The following is a 23,076-nucleotide window of genomic DNA, read 5'->3' as shown; positions in this document are numbered from 1 at the left end:
TATCGATATTGATCTCGCTAAGCCTCTTCTTTCTCAGTTCTGTACTCAAAACAAGGTCTATCATATTGAATATGAAGGTATACACAACATCTGCTATGAATGTGGTATGTTTGGCCATACCCTTGAGGGTTGTCCTAAGAGGAGGAAGGACGTGGAGGAGTTGGTGCAACCTATCATAGGCGAAGCTGAGAAGAGTCAAGGGGAAGTAAGGAGCTTTGGCCCATGGATGCTTGCCAAGAGGCCAGTGAGAAGGAAGCCACGGGCTAATGTTAATGCTAATCATTCACCAGATATCAGTACGAAGATGACTACTCTCCAGATTGCTCCTGAGATCAAGGTCAGACCCCCGGATATTAAGAAGGGGATTGAGACTGGAGTGGACTCAGCTTCGGGTAAGGTTCGGTGTTTTGTCTATGGAGGAAGATCAAGACTCGGATCCTTCTGATAAGCAGATTGATTTAATCATGCCTGGTCTGGAGTCGGTAGAGCATGCCTCTAGTTTGGGTAATTCTATTAATCCTCTCTTTGTCTCTAATGCTTCTGCTAAAGGCAAAGAGATTCCCCAGTCTATCCTATCAGCTGGGAAGGGTTTGAGTAGGGAGGCGAGTACTCTACATCCTCCTGTTGATGCTCCTATTGGTAAGACTATAGGAGTGAGTAAGTTAAACATGAAGAATCCCAAAGGGAAACCTAAAAAGAACCTTCATGGTTTGAATTCTTTGGATAAAAGGGGTCCTTCTAGGACCGCCTCTAGGCTCTTCGGAGCCCCGAACAAATACCTGATCTAGGGTTTGGGCCTGCGTCTGTAGTCTCCCCCTCTGATGGACTTCTTCGTTTGGAATATTAGAGGTGCGGCGAGCAAGGCTACCCGCATTCATGTCAATGATCTCATTAAACAGTTTAACCCTTCCTGCGTTGTCCTTCTTGAGACCAAGGTTAGTGGAGCCAAAGCAGATGAGGTGGTTAGAAAGTTTAAGAATTGGAATTGCGTCAGGTCGGAGGCTACTGGCCGGGCAGGGGGGATTTGGCTCTTTTGGAAGCCAGGTCAAGTCAATATTGATATTGTTACTATGGACAGTCAATTCATCCATAGTAAGGTGTGTTACCCGGGTAATAAACCCTTCTTTATTACCTTCGTCTATGCTGATCCTGTTTCGACTAACCGAAGAAGGCTGTGGGAGATCCTTCATTCTTTTAGCTCTAACATGGTGGAGGCGTGGTTGGTTGCCGGGGATTTTAATGACATTGCCCTCTTGAGTGATCAGAGAGGAGGGGGTAATCATTATGTGAACCGGTGTCTTAATCATAAGCAAAGTATGGATATGTGCGGGCTTTCGGACCTGGGTGCTGCTGGCCACAAATTTACCTGGAAAAGGAATAGTGTGTTTGTTAGGTTGGATAAGGTGTACGCTAATGTTGCAGCGATTTATAGGTTTCCTGAGGTCAAGGTACTTAATCTCCCTTTCCGTCACTCAGACCATTGCCCTATCCTCATTAATTTGGTCAAAGGAAATCGGCTGAAAGGTAATAGACCTTTTAGGTATCTGGTGGCTTGGGAGTCTCACCCCGAGTTTAAGGATTTCGTTAAAAGCAATTGGCATCCCCACTCTGATGTTCTCCTCGCTACTGAGGAATTCAGGAGGAATGTGGCTGTTTGGAATAAAAATACTTTTGGTCATATTATCAGGAGGAAGAACAAACTCTTGAGGAGAATGGAAGGTGTTTAGCGTTGCTTGGAGGTTCGTTTTGATCATAGCCTGAATGGTCACCTAAGAGCTCTTCAGAACGAGTTGGAAGTTGTGCTTAGATAGGAAGAGCTTCTGTGGTTCCAGAAATCTAGGAAGGCTTGGATTCAAGACGGGGACCGGAATACCAGGTTTTTCCACCTCTCAACGATCATTAGGAGACAGCGAAATAGGATCAAGGCTATTAAAGACGCCAGTGGTGAGTGGATTTTTGAGGAGGAGGACATTCGGCGCCTTGCCCTTGATTTCTACAAGGACCTGTTTAGAGAGGAAGCTGTGGACCTAGAGAGTGCCCACTCTGGCTTTTCCTTTCCTCGTTTGGGGGAGGATGCTATTAATAATGCTTTCCATCCCATTGAGCTTAAAGAGATTGATCTGGCCTTCTCCAGCATCGGTTCCACTAAGGCTCCTGGTATTGATGGTATCCCCGCTAGTTTCTATCATAAACACTAGGACACTGTTAAAGAGGGTATATACAGCTTTGTGTTAGGTGTCTTTGGTGGTTCGAACGATATCAGTTTGGTTAATAAAACCCTCCTTGTCTTGATTCCTAAGGTTGCCAAGACTTCTTCCTTTCTCCAGATGAGACCCATCAGTCTTTGTAATGTCTTGTATAAAGCTATTACTAAGATTGTGGCTAATAGAATCCGAAAGATCCTTCCGGATATTATCAGCCAAAATCAAGGGAGCTTTGTTCCTGGAAGACAATTGATGGATAACGTTGTTATTGCCCAGGAGGTTGTCCATTCTATGAAGATTAAGAAAGGCAAGAAAGGGATCGTGGCTCTCAAGCTGGATCTGGAGAAAGCCTATGATAGGTTGAACTGGAGCTTTCTTCTGGATAGTTTAGCCAAAGCTGGTATCCCGGAGAACTGGAGGAATTTGATTGGAAAGTGTATCTCCTCTCCTGTTTTCCAGGTTATGATCAATGGGGATATGTCGGATGAGTTCTCTCCATCCAGGGGTATTCGTCAAGGGGATCCTACGAGCCCCTTCCTTTTTGTTATTGCCATGGAAAGACTGTCTCACCTGATCCAAGAGGCGGTGAGCAAAGGGACTCTCCACCCTGTTTCCATCAACAGACATTGCCCCCCTGTTACCCATTTACTCTTTGCTGATGATGTCATGCTTTTTATGGAGGGTAATGAGGAACAAATTAAGGCTGTGATGGATATCCTCGACTGCTTTTGTGAGGGTTCTGGCCAGAAGATTAACATCCATAAATCCCATATGCTTTGTTCCAAGAATATGGATAATAGCTTGTGTAGAAGACTGAGTGAGATGTCTGGCATTCCCCTGACTCAATCGTTTGGGAAATACCTTGGGGCCCCTCTTCATAGTGACAGGGTGTCCAAAGCCTCTTTTAAAGACATTTTGGACAAATCTAACGGTTTGTGTGCTAGCTGGAAAGCTAATTCTCTTTCCCTTGCAGGTCGCCTTACTTTAATCCAGTCTATCAACTGCGCTGCTCCAAATCACATCATGCAAGCCTGTAAGCTCCCTGAGCCGGTCCTCAACGACCTTGATAAAATTAATCGGCGTTTTATGTGGGGAGAGTCTGGGGATGGGAGGAAGATTCACCTGGTCCCTTGGAAAGAAGCCTACCAGCCTAAGAGCAGGGGGGGTCTTGGTATAAGGCAAGCTAAGGACAATAATAAAGTCCTGTTAATGAAGCTTCTTTGGAGAATGTGGCAATCCCCCTCCTCCCTTTGGGTTCATCTTCTGTGCGGCAAGTATAGGAAAGATAGAATCTTTGGTGGCCCGAAGGAGAGGGTTGTCAGCTGTTCCTTCCTCTGGAAAGGGCTTAGTGCTGTTTTTACTGAGTTCTGTACGGGGATTGGCTTGGAGCTGGGTAATGGGAGATCCATTAGTTTCTGGTATGACACCTGGATTGGTGACAAACAGTTGATTGAGGTGTGCATCGCCCCTCCGCCGAATGATCTCCTCTCCTAGAGAATTGCTGATGTGGTGGACTCGGAGGGAGACTGGATCTGGTCTAAGTTCGACTCCTTTCTTAGCCTGGAGACCCTCCTTAATATTAGAGGTGTGAAGATTAGTAATCAGGAGGAGGATAAGGACAGACACTGCTGGGCTTTGACTAATAATGGTTCTTATTCTTGCAAATCGGCCTATGAAGCTTTTACCCCTAATAGGGCTGATCCTCCCTTGGAAATTTGGAAGTCCATTTGGGCCCTCAAAGTCCCCTACCGCATTAGGAGTTTCCTATGGCTGGGAGTCAAAGACAGGCTCCTCACGAATGCAGATAGACACAGAAGACACTTGGCTGTATCTGGTGCCTGTAGCAGATGCAGCGGCCATGTGGAAACCTTGTGCCATGCTTTGAGGGATTGCCCGAATAGTAGAAAGGTTTGGGAAGGGGTCCTTCCTCACCACATCCTTCCTTCCTTTATGGGGTTCTCTGATATTGACTGGTTCTCTGAAGGCGTTAATGGGAATTTATTGGCCAGTATGGAGCACGGGGCTATTCTCTTCGCTATTATTTGTCACCAAATGTGGAAATGGAGGAATGGAGAGTTATTTGCTGAGAAGACTGTCTTTATTCCTGACCTCCGGTTTTACTTCTCGAAAAAACTATCTGTTATTATAAAGAGTTTTGAAGGAGAGCCCCTGGTTCACCCCTCCCCGGTTAAAGAGGTCAGTTAGTTGGTTGGAGGAAGCCCAGGGAAGGGGTTGTCAAGTTGAATACGAATGGCTCCTGCCTTAGTAATGGCAGAATTGCTGCTGGTGGAGTTCTTCGGGATGCTGGTGGCGCTTGGCTGGCTGGGTTTACCCATAACTTAGGTACGGGCTCCTCCTTTACTGCGGAGCTCTGGGGGATCTTGTCTGGCATTAAACTCGCCATTCGCATGGGTGTTAAAAGACTTTCGGTGGAGGTCTGACAATTTGGAGGCTATCAACAAGATTTCGGATAGACAGGTTGTTTGTCTTAAGAGTCAGAATCTCATTAAAGCCATTTTAAGGCTTCGTCCTGCCTTCGATTCTCTTACCTTCTCCCATATTTATAGGGAGCAAAACCGCGTGGCGGATCGCTTGGCAGCTGCTAGGCATGGGGGGATGTTAGGTGTTTCTACCCTTTCCGTTCCTCCTTTTCTGTTACATTCTCTTCTTGAGGATAGAATTGGGGTCAGTCTTCCTAGACTGATCCCGGGTTAGATTTTTATTTGTTTGTTTTTTTCTTCCCTTCTTATAAAAAAAAAAAGGCTACCATTTAGTGAATTAAAGGTAAATTTGCACTTCCCAAAAATGTCAACGTAATTTTGGACCTTATCTTTAGATCCTACCTATTTTTTGTAGTGGTGAATTTTTAATTTGGCTATTTCTAGCCTACGGGAATCTGAGGTTAAAGTTGTTAAATTTGGAAATCCAAACACTATCTATTTAAAGACTTTAAAAATAAAGACACCAAACAGTAAAATTAGCCACTTTTGTCAAAAATTTCCAATTAAATCCCTCATTTCTCTCATTTCTTTCAATTTCTGATGTCCTTTTATGTCTTTTTCTCATGCTTTTGAGGGCTATTCACGTAAATTGCCATTCTCTTCGAATTCACTGAGGTTGCTTGCAACTGGTTCCAAAACGGCGCCGCATAGCAAGGGTAGTTTGGAGTTTTCTCGGTATCCTTTCTCATTTGCATCTTTTTTACGCAATATCTCTCCAGCTGCCTCCTCTTCTCTCTCCTCATTTCGCTTTCTCTCTCTAGATTTCCTGCACATTTGAATCTGAAGAAAATCGAGATCTGTTCTTTGAGTATGCAGACGGCGATGGTTCGACTTTCACTCCTGTGTTTACGAGAAGACACTTACAATAGATCGGGAAAAGCGGTATTTTCTCCAGTTCAGACGACGGTGTTGGGCGTCTTCTCTGTTTCATGGCTTCCCTTTCAGATCGGTCTGTTTACGAGGTTTGATTTTTTCCTTAGTAAATTCTTTTTTCGATCTCTGACCTAAGTCTGCTTTGGTTTTCAGATGGCTCTTCTCTTGATATCATGGTGGTGGCAAAAATTAGGGTTCCACCCCTAGCTATATCTGTTTGCAGATCCAGAAATCATAAGGTGGGTTCTCGAGTTATTCTGAGATGCCTTTACAGCGAATTGATTGTTTTCTTCCTAATGTTGTTTGTGATGGTCTTTTGTTGTTTCTAAAATAGATCATGCTCTTTGTTCAGTGAGGATTAGTTAGTTCTAATAGTTCTTTTTTTAAAATTGTTTTCTTTTCTATTGGAATTAGGTTTGTCCTGGGGATTCTACTATGGCCTTTGTGTTTTCTATTCAGTATTTTTCTACCTTTTAATAAACCTATTTTTTTTTTTTAGTTCAGTTAGTTCTGCTCTATTTTTTCCGTCCATCCCATCCCTATTTGGCGCGGCTCTTCGTAGAGTGATATTCGTTTTTTTCTGCTTTGATTTGGTTGTTTGCGACTGAATCCATTTGAGAATGGAGGCTTGGTGCTTTTTAATCTGCTGTATAATGTGCAGCATTTGTAGAATTATAGTTTGTGATTTGCTCTTTCCTATTGAATTGATACACTTTTATCATGTTCAGTTTCATGTTTGCTAATTAATTTTTTTTCTATTTTTAGCTCTGATGATGGGTTGGTCTTTTTTGCTTACCAGAACTTGCAAATCAATTATTTCATTCCGATTCTGGCTTTTCCATTAGAGTTCATTGTATATCCGGCCATGAACTAATAATCTTTTTCTGTTTAATTTGATGTTGTGTGGTGAAGTATGGAGAGAGTTCTTATGGGGAGGAATTGTTGGGGCTTTTGGGGAAGGAATGATGCATCCTGTTGATGCCATAAAGACAAGAATGTAGAGTCAAGCTATTTTCAGTGGTAGTCAGGTTTGAATTCTTTGTTTCTATGTTTATTTGATAAATTAATACTTACATCAGTTATTTGGTGATATTTTAGGATTTGGATAAATGCTTTCTTAAGTATAAATTCATTACTTTCAGAGCCAGAATAGCATACAGCAGATGGTCCGACCTGTCTGGGCTGCTGATGGAATGAGAGGTAACTGATCATAGTTTTATTTCTTATTATGATATCTGGTTCTCAAGCTCTTAGCAATTTAAGGGTTTTGATGATAAGAATATGGGATAAAGTACACATTTAACCATGTGGCTATTGGAGAACACAAATTTAGACTCCACATATAAAAACTTGCAATGTTAGTATTCATGTTTTGTAGATGAAACAATTTCAGATTCCATTAGTGTTATATCCAACAAAAACCCATTTCCCCTTAATTTGGTTCCATACGGACGCACGTGGAAGTTAGGTGATGCAGACATGGATCAAATTAATGTAAAATGGGTTTCTGTCAAATCTGCCGTTAATGGACTCTGAACTTCCTTCATCTACAAAACGTTATTGCTAACATTATACGGTTTTATATGTAAAGTCTAAATCTGTTTTCCCCTAATAACTAAATTTTGTAACTGAATATAAACATTAGATTTTCCTTGCAGGGATCAGGTCAAGAGTACATGTTCCGGTTCTGGCTTTTCAATGAGATATGGATGAGTGATTTAGTTGCTTCTCATGTGCGTGTATAAGGGAAGAGCCGAGATAGAATAATCTAAAGATAAACAAAAAATCCTCAATGGGAATTTACAATCCAAAAAAGGTACTTTTGAACTTTTCTTTTTGATTTTTTTGTTCTAAAAGATAAGCAAAAATTCCTCCATGGCATTTAAACCCCAAAGAAAAGAAGGAACTTTTTTTTTTCTTTTGGTTTCTTTGTTGTGATTCCTTTTTTTTCATTTGATTTGTTTTGTTCTTCTTGAAGAAGTTGAATTTTGAATTGGATTTGTGCTAATTGAATTCAATTTTTATTGATCAATAAGTGGCTATATGTCAGATCTTAATCTCATCCCCACATATCTATCACAATTGGCCACTCAATTCTTTAATGAGATATGTTTTTCCTGGGATGAGATTGATGGTAGATTGAATTTGATTTTAATTTTGTTTTCTAAATATTAAAGGGATAAGGTACTCAAATAGGCTTATGGTTTTTGAGGAAGTATCAATTTAGGCTCAACGTACAAAATAGTACCAATATAGGCTTAACGTTTAAAAAAAGGTACCAATTTAGGCCTTGATAACGGAACGAGACACGTCATTGATATTACTCCGTTAAGTTTTGTCGATTGTACGTGGAGCGAAAAATCTGAACTTAACAGGGTAATAGGAATGACGTGTCCAATCCATTTTTTAGGCCTAAATTGATACACTTTGGAGCCTAAATTGATACTTCTCTCTTACCAACTTTCATTTATTTGTTTTGATTAGTTCTGGCATAGAACAAAATAGTTCAGTTCGGATGGCTTGGGTTTCCATGGTTTTTGTTCTCCGGTGTAGTGTTGACATGGGTTCCATTTCCACGATTTTTGTTTTCCTGTTTTGTTTTTTTGTTTTGCTTTTTTTTTCTTTCTAATGCTTTTATCATTTCCATTTCTGTGGTTTTGATTTTAAAATACATAGGATTTGGTTCATTGCTCTTTCAATGATACTGTTTGTTTTAGACTGTTCTAATTTTTTTTTTTTTTAAATTTTGTAGGATTCGGGAAGTTTTCTATGTTTATATGAAGATTGGCAACTCTTCACAGTAAGCTCTTTTTCATACTGTTTTCTTCTTTGTAGTAGAGGTTGAAGCTTAATGCAGGTTTCTTTTCATTCTAGGAACCCTGATGGCTCGCTTGGTTGCTATGGTTATTCACTGTTTTTCCTTCTAATTCTGATATCATGGTGGTGGCAAAAATTAGGGTTCCACCCCGAGCTATATCTGTTTGCGGATCCAGAAATCATAAGGTGGGTTCTCGAGTTTTTCTGAGATTTATGGGGAATTGATTTTTCTTCTTCGTAATGTTGTTTCTGATGGTCTTTTGTTATTTCTAAAATAGATCATGCTCTTTGTTCAGTGAGGATTAGTTAGTTCTAATAGTTCTTTTTTTTTAATTGTTTTCTTTTCTATTCGAATTAGGAAATCCAAAGAAGTACTTTTGAACTTTTTTCTTTTGATTTCTTTGTTCTGATTTTTTTTTTTTTTTTTCATTTGTTTTGTCCTTCTTGAAGAAGTTGAATTTTGATTACTGCTTAAATGGAGCTTTTTTGTTGTTGTTGCTGGTGATTGCCAATATTTCCATTATTAAGCAAGGTATTGGTTTTCAATTTCATTGGTTTGATTACTTTGTTTGCATATCTATCAAAAAGGTTTTTTTTTTCATATGATAGTTGAGGTATTGTGAAAATTAGGAACTAATGAGCAAGATAATGTGTGGTTCTACAAAAAATTTTAATTCTCTTATTTGTTTTTGTTATGATAAGGGACTGGGGAATTTATTGTCTTCTCATGTAAAGGTTGATTCATTGACCTATAAGTTGCATCATCACAAAATGAATTATAGTCCTACATGCCTTTTTTTTAGATATTGCTTAGCGCAGTTTTCATGTGTCTAAAATATGCATCCACTTCCATGTTCATTATGATAGGCAAGTTGTGTTTCCAAAATTTAGATTATATTTCCAAATTTGCCTTTTTGGATCTCTGTGTGTTCCTTGCTGATATGGCTTTCCACATATCAGGTTGAGGCTGTCAAATGTTGGCGTCATAATATCAGGAACATGGTTCCCTCGCTGGACAGAACAACTCGACATCCAAACTGCTTAATTTGCTGCTTGAGAATTCCAAAGAAGGCTCGCCCTGTGGAAGAATTTAATTAAACCAAAGGTTCATTACTCTATTATATATTTTAGCAAGTGAGATGGAGAAATGCTCATAATTTGTACTTGAAACTGTTATGGTTATTTCCTTTCCTTTCTAAATCACTATATTCCTGGGAATATCTCAATGTTATTTTGTTTCCTTTCCTTCGAATGTTCTGGAGATGTTTTGTACTTTATATTTCATAAGAGTGTACTTTATATTTTATAAGAGTCTAATTTTAATAAAACTTATAGAGATTTGTATAATTCGCTTTTCTTTGAGTTTCAAGACCTAAAATGCAATTTCACATGTAAATTTTAGTTTTTGTTTGGTAATGAAACGATTATCATACTTCTTTTTTTGTCGTTTTAGATTTGGGTTGCTTAATTTATCCTATGGTTTTATTCTCTCTAATGATATGTACGATTGACAAAAAAAAAATTAAGGGATAAAAGGGAAATGTTTGTGTTTTGCGATTATTTGTGTTTTGCGATTATTTTGACATTGTTAGGAATTAATTTAACAATTGAAAAATATGAAACTATAGAAAATGCTTCTAACTGTTTTTTTTTTCTTTAAGTCATTGAGAGACAAGGACAAGTAGAGGACACAATAAGTCTCTAAAAAGAAGGTTAAGCTATCAATGACCACACAAATGGCGAAGTTAAAGAATAAATTGGAACATTTCTTTGCTTTGATAGTGCATGAAGTTGAATATGTTGTTTCAATTATGTTTTTGAATAAAGTTATGTTTCTTTTGATTCCAATTTCATATAGTTATGTTTCTTTTGATTCCAATTTCATATGCAAATAATAAGTTGGGAGTTTATATATGAAAACCTTTTAAAATCTTAGTATTATTACTTAATATTTATTTTTCATATGGCTAATTTATAAATAAAAAACTGCGAATAGATTCATTAATTTTAAAAATTACAGTGAAAAAATAGTTCATTTTATTAAATATTACCAATTGGGTCACATTAATTATTTTGCCAATTGGATTGATATATTGTCAAGCTAGCTTTAGACTTAGAAGGATGAATTTTGTGTTGTATCATTACTTATACCAATTGGATTAATGTATGGTCAAGCTCACTTTAGACTTAGAAGGATGGATTTATTTAGTATAATGGTTACATTATTGAGATTGCCTTAAGCTTTCATTTGATTTAGTATAATGGAAAAATCTGCTATTTTATTATTAATTTTATTTATGAATTAGTTTTTTTTTTTTTTTTGATAATAATGCTTAAACATTTCATTAGATGAAAACATACAAGTACATCATGAAAATAGTAAGGGATAAAACCTTACACAAGTACAGGCTAATGTCTAATACAACGTCCATAAAGGCAATAACAGAGCTACAAAGAGCAAAAATAACCATAAAAGGTACATGATATTTTAAGCAGCTTTAATTTTTCAACTTTTTAGGGTTGATGTCATTTAGGTGGTGTTGTTTTTATAAGAGAGAAAATTAATGTTTAGAGAGAGAAAACTTCAAAAATGATGATTTAAAAAAATAAAAAAATGTGGTTCCATAGTAAATATGATACTAAACAACTTTAATTCTTGAAAATTTTCATTTTGAGGTTGTTATCAGTCAAATTTGGGATAATGAAAATTTTACCAACCACAGATACCAACCTGGAAAAAAAAAAAGTAAAATTACATGACATTTATTTGAAATTAACCCAATAAATAATTACATAAATTACTTTTTCATACTTTATTTTATAGTTATATCACCTATTCTAAGGTTTAAGATCAACCATATTGCTTCTCCTCTATTGACCATAAATAAATTTATTACTACATTAATGAATCGTATTACATAAAAAAATATTATTGAGCACCAATATTTTTCTTTATATATTTTCAAACTCCTTATGTTCTTATATATCTTTTAACGAATATAAGTTTTATAGTATTTATTTCTTTTTCCTATCATTATTTATTGGTTTATGAATAAATCAGTTCTATGATTTATTTATTTCATTCCCGAAGCAACGCGAGGGTATCTCCTAGTATATATATATATATACACACGCATGTATACAAGAGAATTGATAACTCGTAAAGAAGGGATCATGTTTCACTCAAAACAACTCATCTTCTTGGCAGACTTTCGAATTTGGCCAACACAAGAATAAATTTCTGATAACATTTCAAGATCAATCCACTTGCAATAACAAAATGGAACAATTAATGATAATAAGAAAATAAAAACTCAGAATCAAAATTTGAGAAAGGGCAAATTTTACAGTAAACATGTGCCTGGCCTGCATCATATCATATGTTTGTACTCAAACTCCCACATTATAGCATCCACTTGAAATAAAGTTGTACATGTTGCAAAACAGAATTACATATACCTACGGCTGTGACTGTGGCTATTGCTGTGGCGCTTCAGCCTCCATATTTGAATTGATATATAATGATTCTGCAATATAAAAAAAAAAACAAGACAACACAAAACAAAACTAATGGCTATTGAAATCCAAGGATGGAGAATAAAGCTCACACCCTTGAGCTTTTTTTTCTTTTTTTGTCGACCTCAAATGATTATATAATAAAAGCCACCCACAGCCTGCTGCAGATATATCTCATTTCTTTCCACCCCCTGAAACATTGAACTTGAAGAATATTATGTCTCCATCCTGCACTACATAAGTCTTTCCTTCCTGTCTATACTTTCCTCCACCCTGCACCATAACTTTTCCTTAAACACCTTTCATTCCCAGAAAAAAAAAAAAAAAAAAAATAATGACAACTTTCTGTTTTGGGCCTACCTTAACAGCTGACTCACTGCCAAGCTCCTTGAGATCTTCAAATTTCATCACCTAAGCATAACAAGAATGTTACAAAGGTTAGCAAATTTTTTGAGTTAAAAATTTCAACAATCAGTAATTAAAAATAATATACATCAAGACCACCAATGAATATCTGAAAACATTGATGCGTTATCCAATGTGGAGGTAAGATAGATGATAACATAAGTATAACAGCAACTGCTATTGTTGGCAGAGATGTGCACAATAGCATATCTCAAGAGTGAACAACCAACATTCTCTTTCACTCGTAACATTAGAATATGCTACTATTATCAATGTCAATGAGAGGATATTGGAACTTGTAAGTTTTAACCTGGGACACATTTTCTCATCAACTGAAACCAATGAGGTACTATTAGTTTTTTTTTTATCACCAGCATTGACGACACCCAATGGCAAAAGTCAAGGAAAAATGTGAATATGAAAATCTCAACAGATAGAGCAGCTAACACTAATATTATATGGCAGTAATACTGAACATGCATGGCTAAAACAATAAGCAATAAATCCTTAAGAACGTAATTTCATTAATGATTCGAAGATTAAGTGGTAGAGAACTTTGAGACGCTATATATATATATATATATATATATATATATATATTTAAGCCCACTAAAACATGAACCAGGAACAACCTCAGCACATATAAACCCCCTCTCAAAATCAGTATGGATGGTCCCTGCAGCCTGAGGTGCCTTTGATAGCCGTCTGATTTGCCAGCACTTCACCTGTACAAGCAAAATTATTTGGACATGAGAACCATAATGAACAGAAAGATGGTTATAAACCTCTAGGTGGTATGGAAAGTATATCATAATATACTAGATAATCCAAAGAAAAAGAAAACAAATAGAGGGTGGTACCCAAAGCTATAGCGTTATCTCCGAAAAGATTCATGCTGAACGTACCAGTAATCTTAAAATTTCTGAACCAAACAGTGGAAAATGTACAATTCAGTGAAAATAGGACTATATGAGTAGCACGATAAGCTCTCACTCAATACTTATAGCTCAAGTAACTTTCTTTTCAGTATTCTCTTTGTGACCATGGCTAGACTTGAGTAATTGATGAAGGAATGAACTCAATTAAAAAGAAAAGATCAATAAGTTAGGTAGCAAAATGTCCATCTGGCCAACAAAGGCACTTGTAATCACAAACAGATGGAAAACCAAAATCATTCTTGAAGATGATTAACTTGAACACTCATGTAGAATGTGCAGGGTGCATCTCTGAGGCAATTTCTTACAAATTTTTCTTTCTAATTAAAGAATATGTATAAAGGAGCAGGCACTTAAATCAGATAACCCAGATCATGTGATCAGGCTGGCCTTTTGGCACTGAAAATGACCAATGTAAATCTGTTTCAGTTCTCATCCTTCAAGATCACAAGGAAGCCGTAACAAATTATGATTATAAAGAAAATTTGCAATCTTTGCATTCTAGAATTACAAACTAAAGCGCCATAAAGATACATTAAGTTAGATAATCATGCATTTTGTTACTGGACAACACACAGGAATGAGAACATCAAACAAGCATGTAAGCATGACAGTCGATGACAAGAACCTACAGAGTATCCTGTTACAACAAAGTTTAGTTATCCTCTTTCTTCCACACATACCCCCCATTTCTTCCCCTCTTTGCCTCCTTCCCCCAAGGGTAATGTCATGGCTTAAAGCCTGTGATCGAGTTATGGGCTGATTGGTGAGTACAGGTCTATTCTTCAATTTTCTGCTTTTTGTACCTATGATTGCTACTAGATGAGGCTCGGCAGAGAGAACCTCAAATCTCTTTATTATCTATGACAAGGAACTTAAACTCTGTCCCTCCAAACTTCATAGATCAAAAAGAATAAAATACAATTGCCTGCCTGAAATAACTGTCAAATAACCAACTAAAGGTACAACAGGGCTTAAAACCAAAACACACCTAAATAAATCACATGCCACATACACAAATTAAAGTTAAACAAATAACAGCCTTAGGTCTAACAAATTCTCAATTTCTTGCTGCCATGAGTGAAACGACTATATACTTGAAGAGGTTTAGGCTTTGTGTTTGGGTCTATAACAGGTAAACATGCCGAGTTAAAACCAACAAACCTACTGCAATTTAGGTATAGGTCAAGTGTACTTAGGTACCCACAGAGATAAACCTCCAATTGGTAAAGGCTTTCAGAACTTTGGCTTTAAACTTTTAATTTTTCAGGCGTACTGTATCCATATTGTGTTTTTATACTTTAGATAGCATCAGCACCAATACTTTTAAACATGTTTAGAGAAGTGCAAAACCTCTAACATGAATATCCTACATGTCAAAAAAAATCTAAGCAACACTATTATAAAGCTTGTGACAAAGGATAACCAACAAAATGATGATAAATTACAATGTGAAAGTACATAATACCTCATCAGGGCCAGCAGTGAAGAAGTATATGAGATTAATTGCAGCAAATCCAGTCTTTATAATCTTTGGAAGGGCACTACAGCAAAGTTGAACAGTTGTCCACTCAGATATGTGCAACTTACAATGATTCTTATATGCACAACTCCAGCTAACATCCCACCAGCATTTTAGAATCAAATCATTCAATAGTGTAAAGGAAATGATGCCAGTTCAAATATGGTTTTCCAAATTAATGAGTTAGGATATGCACAAAAAAACTAAAAGTAAGCTTTTCCGAATATATATATCATAAAAAAAATTCGAGTAATATGTGTATTGGATGTATATATATCTAAAAGTACAAGCAATTTAATGTATAACACTTTTAAAAAGCACATTCAAGCCATTAAAAAGAAGAATAGTGGTATTAGAACCCCAACATATGGACATCACAGATTATTGCCTAAATTGAAGCTTTTTGGCAATTATCATTAGCATTCTCATACTAAAATATTAAAGAACCGGCTTTCAAAATGACTCTAGTGGAGCCCATCTTGTTTGATTATAAGTCTGTGTTCCCTATAAGTTTCTTTAGCTTCTTAACCTTGCATGGCAGCCTTTCCAAGTCTATAAGGAGAAAGACATAAGAAAAGATAATGCTTCTATAGATCATCAGATCATTTCAGAGACAAGTTAAAAGAATTAATAGAAAATTAACTGAGAGCAGGGCAGCAGATTATGCTATGAGTCTATGACTAAAGTAACTTAAGATCTCTTGCGTCCTTTTTTTCCAACAGCTCCTCCATTAATTTTTTATATTTTAAGAATATTTCTGTAGATCAAAACAAAAGAAAAAAAAAGAACTTTCAAATGAATAAACATATATAAGCCATTTCAATTCTACCGACCTTTGTAACTTGTTCTCCTCACAATACTTAACAGCTTCTTCTGGTGACATATCAGCAAGTGTTCTCTCCAGTGCACAACTGAAAGGAATAATTGTTTCACCTCCATGTTCCTGCACCCTAGTAAAGAAAATAATACTTTCTTTTAACAAAAACATACTAAGAAAGAGAGAAAGGAGCTGGCATTCACAAAATATAAATTTAAAAATCAAGAAAAAAGTAAATTTAAGAATAAGCTTAGGCATACCAAGCATGAATTTTGGGCAAAAACTTATTCTTTTTTCTTTGATAATCCTTTTCGTTCATGTTAACCTGCAACAAGTACAAGTTTAAAATGGTCACATCCTTCACAACACCCTAAGACCGAAAAAAATGGAATTTTTATCTATAAATGCATAAATGTATATGGCAATGAAGCAAGCCATTTTGGCCGTTTTTCATAATGAAAACCACAACCAAAATTTCCATAGTAAATTTCTAGTGATTTCCACTTCACCTAAAACACTCGGAAAAGAAAATGCTGACATATTGGATTAACTAAATTTTCAAGTATGTTTGGCAACAAGAAAGAAAGTACATAATTCTATTAGCACTGAACATATAGTAGATTTCAATATTTTCATGCTCATGTGGCCCATACATGCCTCCAAGTCATGATGCAGGCTCAAGGAATCATTACTTAGGTATTACAATTTGATTCAATTTTGATTTACACCCTGCATAAGCATAACAATTTACAAGATCTATTTTGCTACTCTCACATTTGTGAACAGAAAATAGTACATAAAATTGAAAATTATGTGCATTTGGAAATAAGCAAATAGTTGCCAAATGCAACCAACAGGGACCTAAAGGATGTCATAAACAGGCTGAAGCAAGAATCATTGCTTAGGCACTCAGGGCAGCTTGCCTTTAGAAAAGATATGAAGGCGAGTTCCTTACATATATAGTTATTAAAGGCACAAGGGGGTCCTGGAGCTAGGCGTAGACGCCTGCTTGAGCGACACAATGCGCACTAAAGAATGAAAAATAAAAATTATGTATATATAAATTTATTTTTATAGGAAATAAAAAAGCCATACCCTGGACTTGTAAAATTATTATCCAATTATGAACCAATTAAGGTTCACTTGAATGGTAAGGGCTTCAAGTCGCTTAAACTAGAAATCTTGAGTTTGAGTCCTAGTGTACACAATAGACTTTAATTGAGGGAGGGGCCACCTACAAGGTGTTTGATCAACCTCGAACCATAATTGGATTCATTTAGAAAAATTATCCAATTATGATAAATGCGCCCATAAAATGAGATCTCCTCATAATTGATTAATGTAACCTATAGAAAGTAAGTCCCACTACCACTTTTCTTTACTGTAATAAAAAAAAAAAAAAAAAAAGGCCAAACAAATAACACTCGAGTAATTCATAAAATGCACCTGCCACCATTATAGCCTACTCATCGCACCAAAAAAAAAAAAAAAAAATTGTGAAACATAAACTAGGAATGAAACATGCTTCTCATGCATGGCAAACAATTCAAAACTCGGAGCAGGAAAAATACTCTAAGACAGGTAGAAGAGTCTCTTGAAGAAATGTAGCAGAAGTAACTGAGGTTCTCTTGAAGAATTTAGTGAAATAAAGATGCAACAGAAAAATTGTGTGAAAGGGCAAGGGCAAGGACAAGGACATTTTATGAGTTTTGGAAGTTTATGGGTTCTTCTCAATATAAGATTTATATTATGACTACAATTCAGTTTTTTGCTTTTGGTCTTCAAAGATTTCAACTGTGTTTTCACCGTTCCCTTCTTTCTTTCTTCTTTGTTTAATTCTTCCTTCTTTATCTATTTTGAACCGCACATGATCCTATAAGGAAGGGTGGAGAATAAAACATCTAATTTAAAATCTAAAACCCTAAAAAGATGGCCTAGGTCAAACACTAGTGCCTAGGCACATCTTTTATACCCATGAAAGGCACGCTGAGGGGAGCGCCTTCTTTAGTACAGCACCCACCTTTTGCCTTCGCCGGCCATAGGCCTAGAGCCTTGCGGCTTAGACACGCCTTTAACACACACACACATATATATATTTCACAATATAAGGACACAATGAAATCCATAATTAAAATCATATCAAGTTAAAAGAGAAACTGAATTGGTGCATTTATTACAAGAATCGAGTATGACAAAAAAAGAAGAAATCAATGCTTAACTCAATTCAACTCTTATTTCACGATTATAAGATTTAGAAGTATTCACAACTGTACTAACTGAAGATGTGCATCAGCAACAACCAGAATACATCAACTAAGTCTATCAGTCACCAATATAACAACTCCCCCCCTACACACACAAAAAAAAAAGATGTTTCTTTCTTCACAACAGTTTGCACGACAACTAACTTTTACTTATTTGTAGGATTATTCAGAACAAATAACTTGATTATGCAAACATATAGGAAGAAGAGCAATGGAACAAGCAATTATCGCAGATCTATGAAAACTAAAAACATGGATAATTTTATATGGGAAAGTGTATGGAAGTTTTCCCCATTAGAATAGAAAAGAATGAGGAGCCAAGCAAACAAGATATACCAGGTAAACAACAGGTTTGGCAGTAAGTAATTGAAATGTGTTCAGTATTTCAATGTCAGCAGCTTTCCAATCTCCTAGACGGACATCTTTCTCATCTTGAAGCCATGCCTTGACCTACAGATTCCAAAAATCATCAGCAGAGCCACAAATTCAACAATCACAATCATTAGAAATCATACATTTGGGGCAAACAAACATTTCAATTTTGACTAGTATGTCAATACACAGGTAAAAATAAGAAAGAAGGAGAACAACCTTTACTTTGTTAGTGTACATCAATCAATCTGAACTTTTGATATATCTCTAAAAGATCTAAGGCCAACAATAATGTACACTTCATTACTTCTTTATCAGATCAGAGCATCTTAAGGAAGGTAGAATTCCGCAGAGGAAAATGGAAAAAAATGCCATTGAAAGAGGTTCAACAATTTAAAAAAAAAAAAAAAAAAAAAAAAAAAAAACAGGGAAGGAACAGTTGCACACTTGAGGGGGTTATAAAAAGGGTAACTCTTGATATTCTAATAGATAGCCAATTAAGTATAATCTTGAACTCCAAATTAGTGGCATGCAGTAGCAGATTAATATAGGTCCTGTTACAATATATAGAGCAAGGGAGAAACAACAATCACGAACTCCAAACATGACAAAAATGCATTACTATTATCGCCTTAGAAAGCATTTAGATGATAAATCGTAAAAAATGCCTTCTCAGTGCAACATTGTTCGAGCATGCATCCTCTTAATGCAAAGAATTCACTGGCAGAAAAATCTTCTTCCACATGCTGGGAAAAACTTTTCTAAGGATATGTTGTAGCCCTATGGAATATTTTAGCCTAGGGGTGTCAAAACGGGTTATTGCATTAGTGAACCTATACATTCTACATGATTATATACGATATAAATACAACAAATATGATAATCGTGTCAAAAGAGTTGTCTCTCTAAATTGTGTTATTGTGACAGACATGCCAGATGGAGATTGTTTCATGACAAATAACCACAAATATAAGCATGTAAAGACTAGACAAGAGTAAGCATTTGGCGCAGGATCGTTATAATAATTATCTTCCAGATGAATCGGTACAACATGAAATTCCTTCAGGAAACTCAAGGTCCAATAGATATTATTCCCTTGATCAACATGCATAAATCAACTTGTATTAAGTAGGTCAACCACAGGCTAGTGCAGTATGATCGTGTTAAGTTTATTTTATTCCAAATGAAAGCAAACTACAGTTATCAGAGGAATGCAGAAATATTCAAAATTTCACAACAAAATCACAAATCAGACCACTGCAAACAGTGCTGATATTATGGGATGTCCATACAAAATAAAGCACCAAAAACATCTTAAGGAATAAGAACATACCACATTTTGGGCAAATGATGTGGCACATTGAAAATAAAGTAGAAGATAATCCAAATTATAAGATCAAAGTACAAACCCTTTGACACAATTCATGCTCTACTTTTAACTGCTTGTCATTGCTCCTTTTCATGCTCTTCTCAAGATCCTCAACTTTCCTCTCCATAAATTCAATATCCTACAGTCGCATCACAAAAATAGCCACAAATTCTACTTCATTAGATGATTTCAACATCATTCATAAAGATATAAAAATTAAAGGAAAACAAAAAGAATCTCCGAGTGGAGATGAAAGATAAAGAGAGTAAATCTGAGACAAAGTAGGGAGAAGGCTTAAGTTTCTGTCACAAAAAGAGTTGCAAAAGAGGTCCACTGCTTATATAAAGCTCAATTGATTCTCAACCTTTACACATTATGAACAGCTTTAAAGCAATTTGTTAATTTCCATAATAGCTGCATCACAAAGTCAATCAGTTCATTCCTTGCCAACGTAGAGTTTAGTTTTCCAATTTACAAGGAAGGCCAGACATTCAGTGTTTGCTAGCCCGAAAATAAACTTTCTCAAATGGATTTTGATGAAAATTTCTCAACTTGACCTACCTTCAGGTGCTTTTTAATAGAAAGGAAGGAAATGAGAAGATAAAAATGTATTTGGCATTTTGGAAGCTGTGTAAGTAAAGGAACATTTCACGCATGTATCTAGACAAGATACAGATCAACTATATTGCATTTACTTAACAAAGATTAGGCAACTCCTCAAAGGACATGAAGGCACAAGGCGAATACAGCATTGTTGAATTTCTAAACAAACACACTCTATATCTTTGTTCTGTACAAAAATTTATGCACAATTTAGCCATGAACTAGTACTTTTACCATTTTAGTTCAATACAAAAAGGAATTAAATATAAAGGCAAAAGAATTCCTAAAGAAACAGACTTGGGGGTTGATACTGAACCAAAAAACACTTGTCCAGGCAAAAGAAACATAACTATAGAAACTGATAACATAACTACATCAGTAAATATACCTTAAGTCGTAGCTCTGCACTAATAACCTCTAAATCTCTCACAGGATCCACAGTGTCATCAACGTGAATAATATCTGGATCTTCAAATGCACCTATTATGAGAAATCTATAAACAAGTAAAAAAGAGGAATTGAACAGTATATATATCTAAAGAATCAACAGCTAAAAGGAATCGTAGTGAAAGGAATTGACAGATGAGTAAAAGTTCATAACTAAAGTTAACATTACCCACTAGAACCAAATATTCTCTCTCATTGAACCTTGTTAACCACTTAATAGCCACCTAACGATTAGTAGAAGAACTTAAGAGTCACCAATAAGTTACAATGGTATAGTACATTCACATTCCAAGTCAAAAATTATTTAGGTTCCCGTACGCGGAAATTTGACAAGATACTCATTGGATACAATAAGATAAAACAAAAGAAACTCCATGGATTCCATATATCTATTACCATTCTGTATAGCTAGGAAACGGTAATGGAACGGAAAAGAAACCGAAACAGGCACAAAACGCGGAAACGCTAATGAAAAAGAGTTTCCGTGCAACATAGAATGCAAGTATGCAATTATTCTTTTTTGTATAGGTCCAACTCACAGCTATTTTTTATAATCACGTGAGATGAGAAGGATAACTATATCAACAGAATATAGACGACGAACTGCAAAAAAGTCATGACATCTTACGTAAAACATGAAAAATGCCATCAACTGCTCTGATGTGAGATAAGAAACTGTTGCCTAATCCTTGCCCCTCATGAGCACCTCTAACCAGTCCAGCTATATCATGGATTTCCAAGAAAGCTGGAACCTGAGAAAAAGAAAATACCAATCAATATAATAAATGAGACCATCACGTTACATTCATGAAAATGACATCACGACTCCAAAATAACTAAATCTTATCTTTCGAATAAAATCTTTCTATAATGAAATGTCTACTCTGAAGCAACTGGAAAACTTCTACTGCAGGCTTAATGCACATGCTAAATTGTTGTATAGAAGATCAGTAACTCTTGCATTTTCAACATATTTTAATAGTTCCATCAACTAGTTGCCACAAGGTTCTACTCCCTTAAACCAAAAAAGGGAAGAAAAGATGCCCCGTGGATGTAATGGATCATAGTACAGATATAAGATGCAATACATTTACATGGTTCCATTACAATGCATCATGCAGAGTAGAGATGCATTAAAGCAAACGAGAAGTTAAGCAAAGTAAGTCACAAACCTCGCTTTTTGGCTTATAAAGTTGGCAAAGCCACTCGAATCTCTCATCGGGGATATTAACCCGAGCCTCGTTAGGCTCAATGGTACAGAAAGGGAAGTTCTCAGCAGGAATTGCAAGCTTGGTTAGAGTATTGAAAAGAGTGGATTTGCCAACATTTGGTAATCCAACCTGAGAAACAAGGGAGAACCCCCATTAAAGTGACATACAACAAAGAGTGTATAGCAACCGGAATAATTTCGTTAAAAAACACGAGCAGAAGAAAATAAAATAAAAGAAGCAATTAACATTTCCGAGCTTCCATCGATCACACAAGACCTATTTCACTTTCATTCTCATGAACGAAGGTTTCTATTAGCAAACACATCGAGAGGCGACGAATAACTACAGAAGAATAATTACAATGCCAATCTTGAGGTGAGAGGAGAATCGACCAAGGATAGGTCGCTCTGCCGGTGCTTCCTTGGATTTGGCTGATTTTGGCGGCATAGTTGAAGGCTGTGTGAGTGATGGGCAGAGTTTTAGGGTTTTGAGCTGCAGCAACAAATCTAACAGTATCCTCGACAAGATGACAGTTTAGTAGCTGAGTCGGACTTCAGCTCTTTCCAAAGGTTCGAACCGGAACGTTCCATCCATGCTTTGTTTTTTTTCTTTTCTTTTTCTTTTTATTATTATTAAGGATAGATTTTTTAATTGTCATCCTCAACTAAGAGCATCTCGAAGAGGATAAATTAATAGAAGCATCTGGTTCTCCATGTTAAATGGAGGATCTCTTATATATATTTTGACACGTGTAACATACACGCACATATATTATAAGAGGTCTCACTATTTTAACTATTACATGATATGAATTGAGGTCCTTAGAGTGATATGGAAGACATGTTGCTTAATATAAGAACTTCTTCAAGAGACTCTTAGTGTACTCTCTAAAAATAATATAAATAATTGTCTCTTAGTGATTTAAGAGTGACTAAAACATATCATCTCCAACAATACTCCTTATATTCACTCTTTATTTATTATTTTATCATTAAAATTATTAATTGTTGTTATATTTACCAATAGTGAGAGGAGAGAGACTCGTCAATAATAAATTATTAATAAAACATGAACTAAGGGGCACTAAGAGGTGGAGAGATGTTCTCTATTAATAGAGAGGATTGAGAGACTCTTAGTAATTTGAGGAGCCACTAAGAGACTGCTAGAGCTGAATTTTCATCATCCCTCCTTAAATTTTAACTTAAGAGTCAACTTAAGAG

The 23,076-nt window shown here is 36.0% G+C and overlaps 1 protein-coding gene and 1 long non-coding RNA gene across 7 annotated transcripts; one reads left to right on the top strand and one right to left on the bottom strand.

The window, feature by feature from the left end:
* Positions 1-5,406: 5,406 nt before the first annotated feature.
* Positions 5,407-9,742, top strand: LOC136200617 (uncharacterized). Of its 6 annotated transcripts, XR_010673421.1 has the most exons (9): positions 5,407-5,654; positions 5,732-5,817; positions 6,491-6,606; positions 6,721-6,778; positions 7,237-7,394; positions 8,331-8,378; positions 8,453-8,581; positions 8,846-8,927; positions 9,356-9,742. It is a non-coding gene; the product is annotated as an uncharacterized lncRNA (long non-coding RNA). The 6 variants fall into 6 exon arrangements; XR_010673424.1 differs by lacking the exon at positions 8,846-8,927 and having other exon boundaries at positions 6,677-6,778; positions 7,224-7,394; XR_010673420.1 differs by lacking the exon at positions 8,846-8,927 and having other exon boundaries at positions 5,408-5,654; positions 7,224-7,394.
* Positions 9,743-11,662: 1,920 nt separating this feature from the next.
* Positions 11,663-22,442, bottom strand: LOC136200612 (obg-like ATPase 1). Its single transcript, XM_065991018.1, has 12 exons — positions 22,217-22,442; positions 21,818-21,985; positions 21,274-21,397; positions 20,587-20,678; positions 19,636-19,734; positions 18,191-18,304; positions 15,851-15,915; positions 15,607-15,723; positions 14,720-14,795; positions 12,949-13,041; positions 12,272-12,322; positions 11,663-12,184 (listed from the first exon to the last, which is right to left on the bottom strand). Exons 1-12 carry the CDS (start codon positions 22,301-22,303, stop codon positions 12,086-12,088), a joined length of 1,185 nt encoding a protein of 394 aa, XP_065847090.1. The 5' UTR covers positions 22,304-22,442; the 3' UTR covers positions 11,663-12,085.
* Positions 22,443-23,076: the final 634 nt, after the last annotated feature.

The sequence above is a fragment of the Euphorbia lathyris genome, chromosome 1 (genome assembly GCF_963576675.1).
Source record: "Euphorbia lathyris chromosome 1, ddEupLath1.1, whole genome shotgun sequence".
NCBI classification, from domain to species: domain Eukaryota; kingdom Viridiplantae; phylum Streptophyta; class Magnoliopsida; order Malpighiales; family Euphorbiaceae; genus Euphorbia; species Euphorbia lathyris.
This window is presented reverse-complemented; position numbering and strand designations above follow the sequence as displayed.

Coding starts and splice junctions, on each gene's coding strand:
- LOC136200612 (XM_065991018.1), bottom strand. CDS start 22,303: ATGCCGCCAAAATCAGCCAAATCCAAGGAAGCACCGGCAGAGCGACCT. Junction 18,305..19,635: donor AGCATGAATTGTGTCAAAGG/GTTTGTACTTTG, acceptor TGGAATCTGTAG/GTCAAGGCATGGCTTCAAGA. Junction 12,323..12,948: donor GGGGGTTTATATGTGCTGAG/GTTGTTCCTGGT, acceptor TGTTATGCTTAG/GTGATGAAATTTGAAGATCT.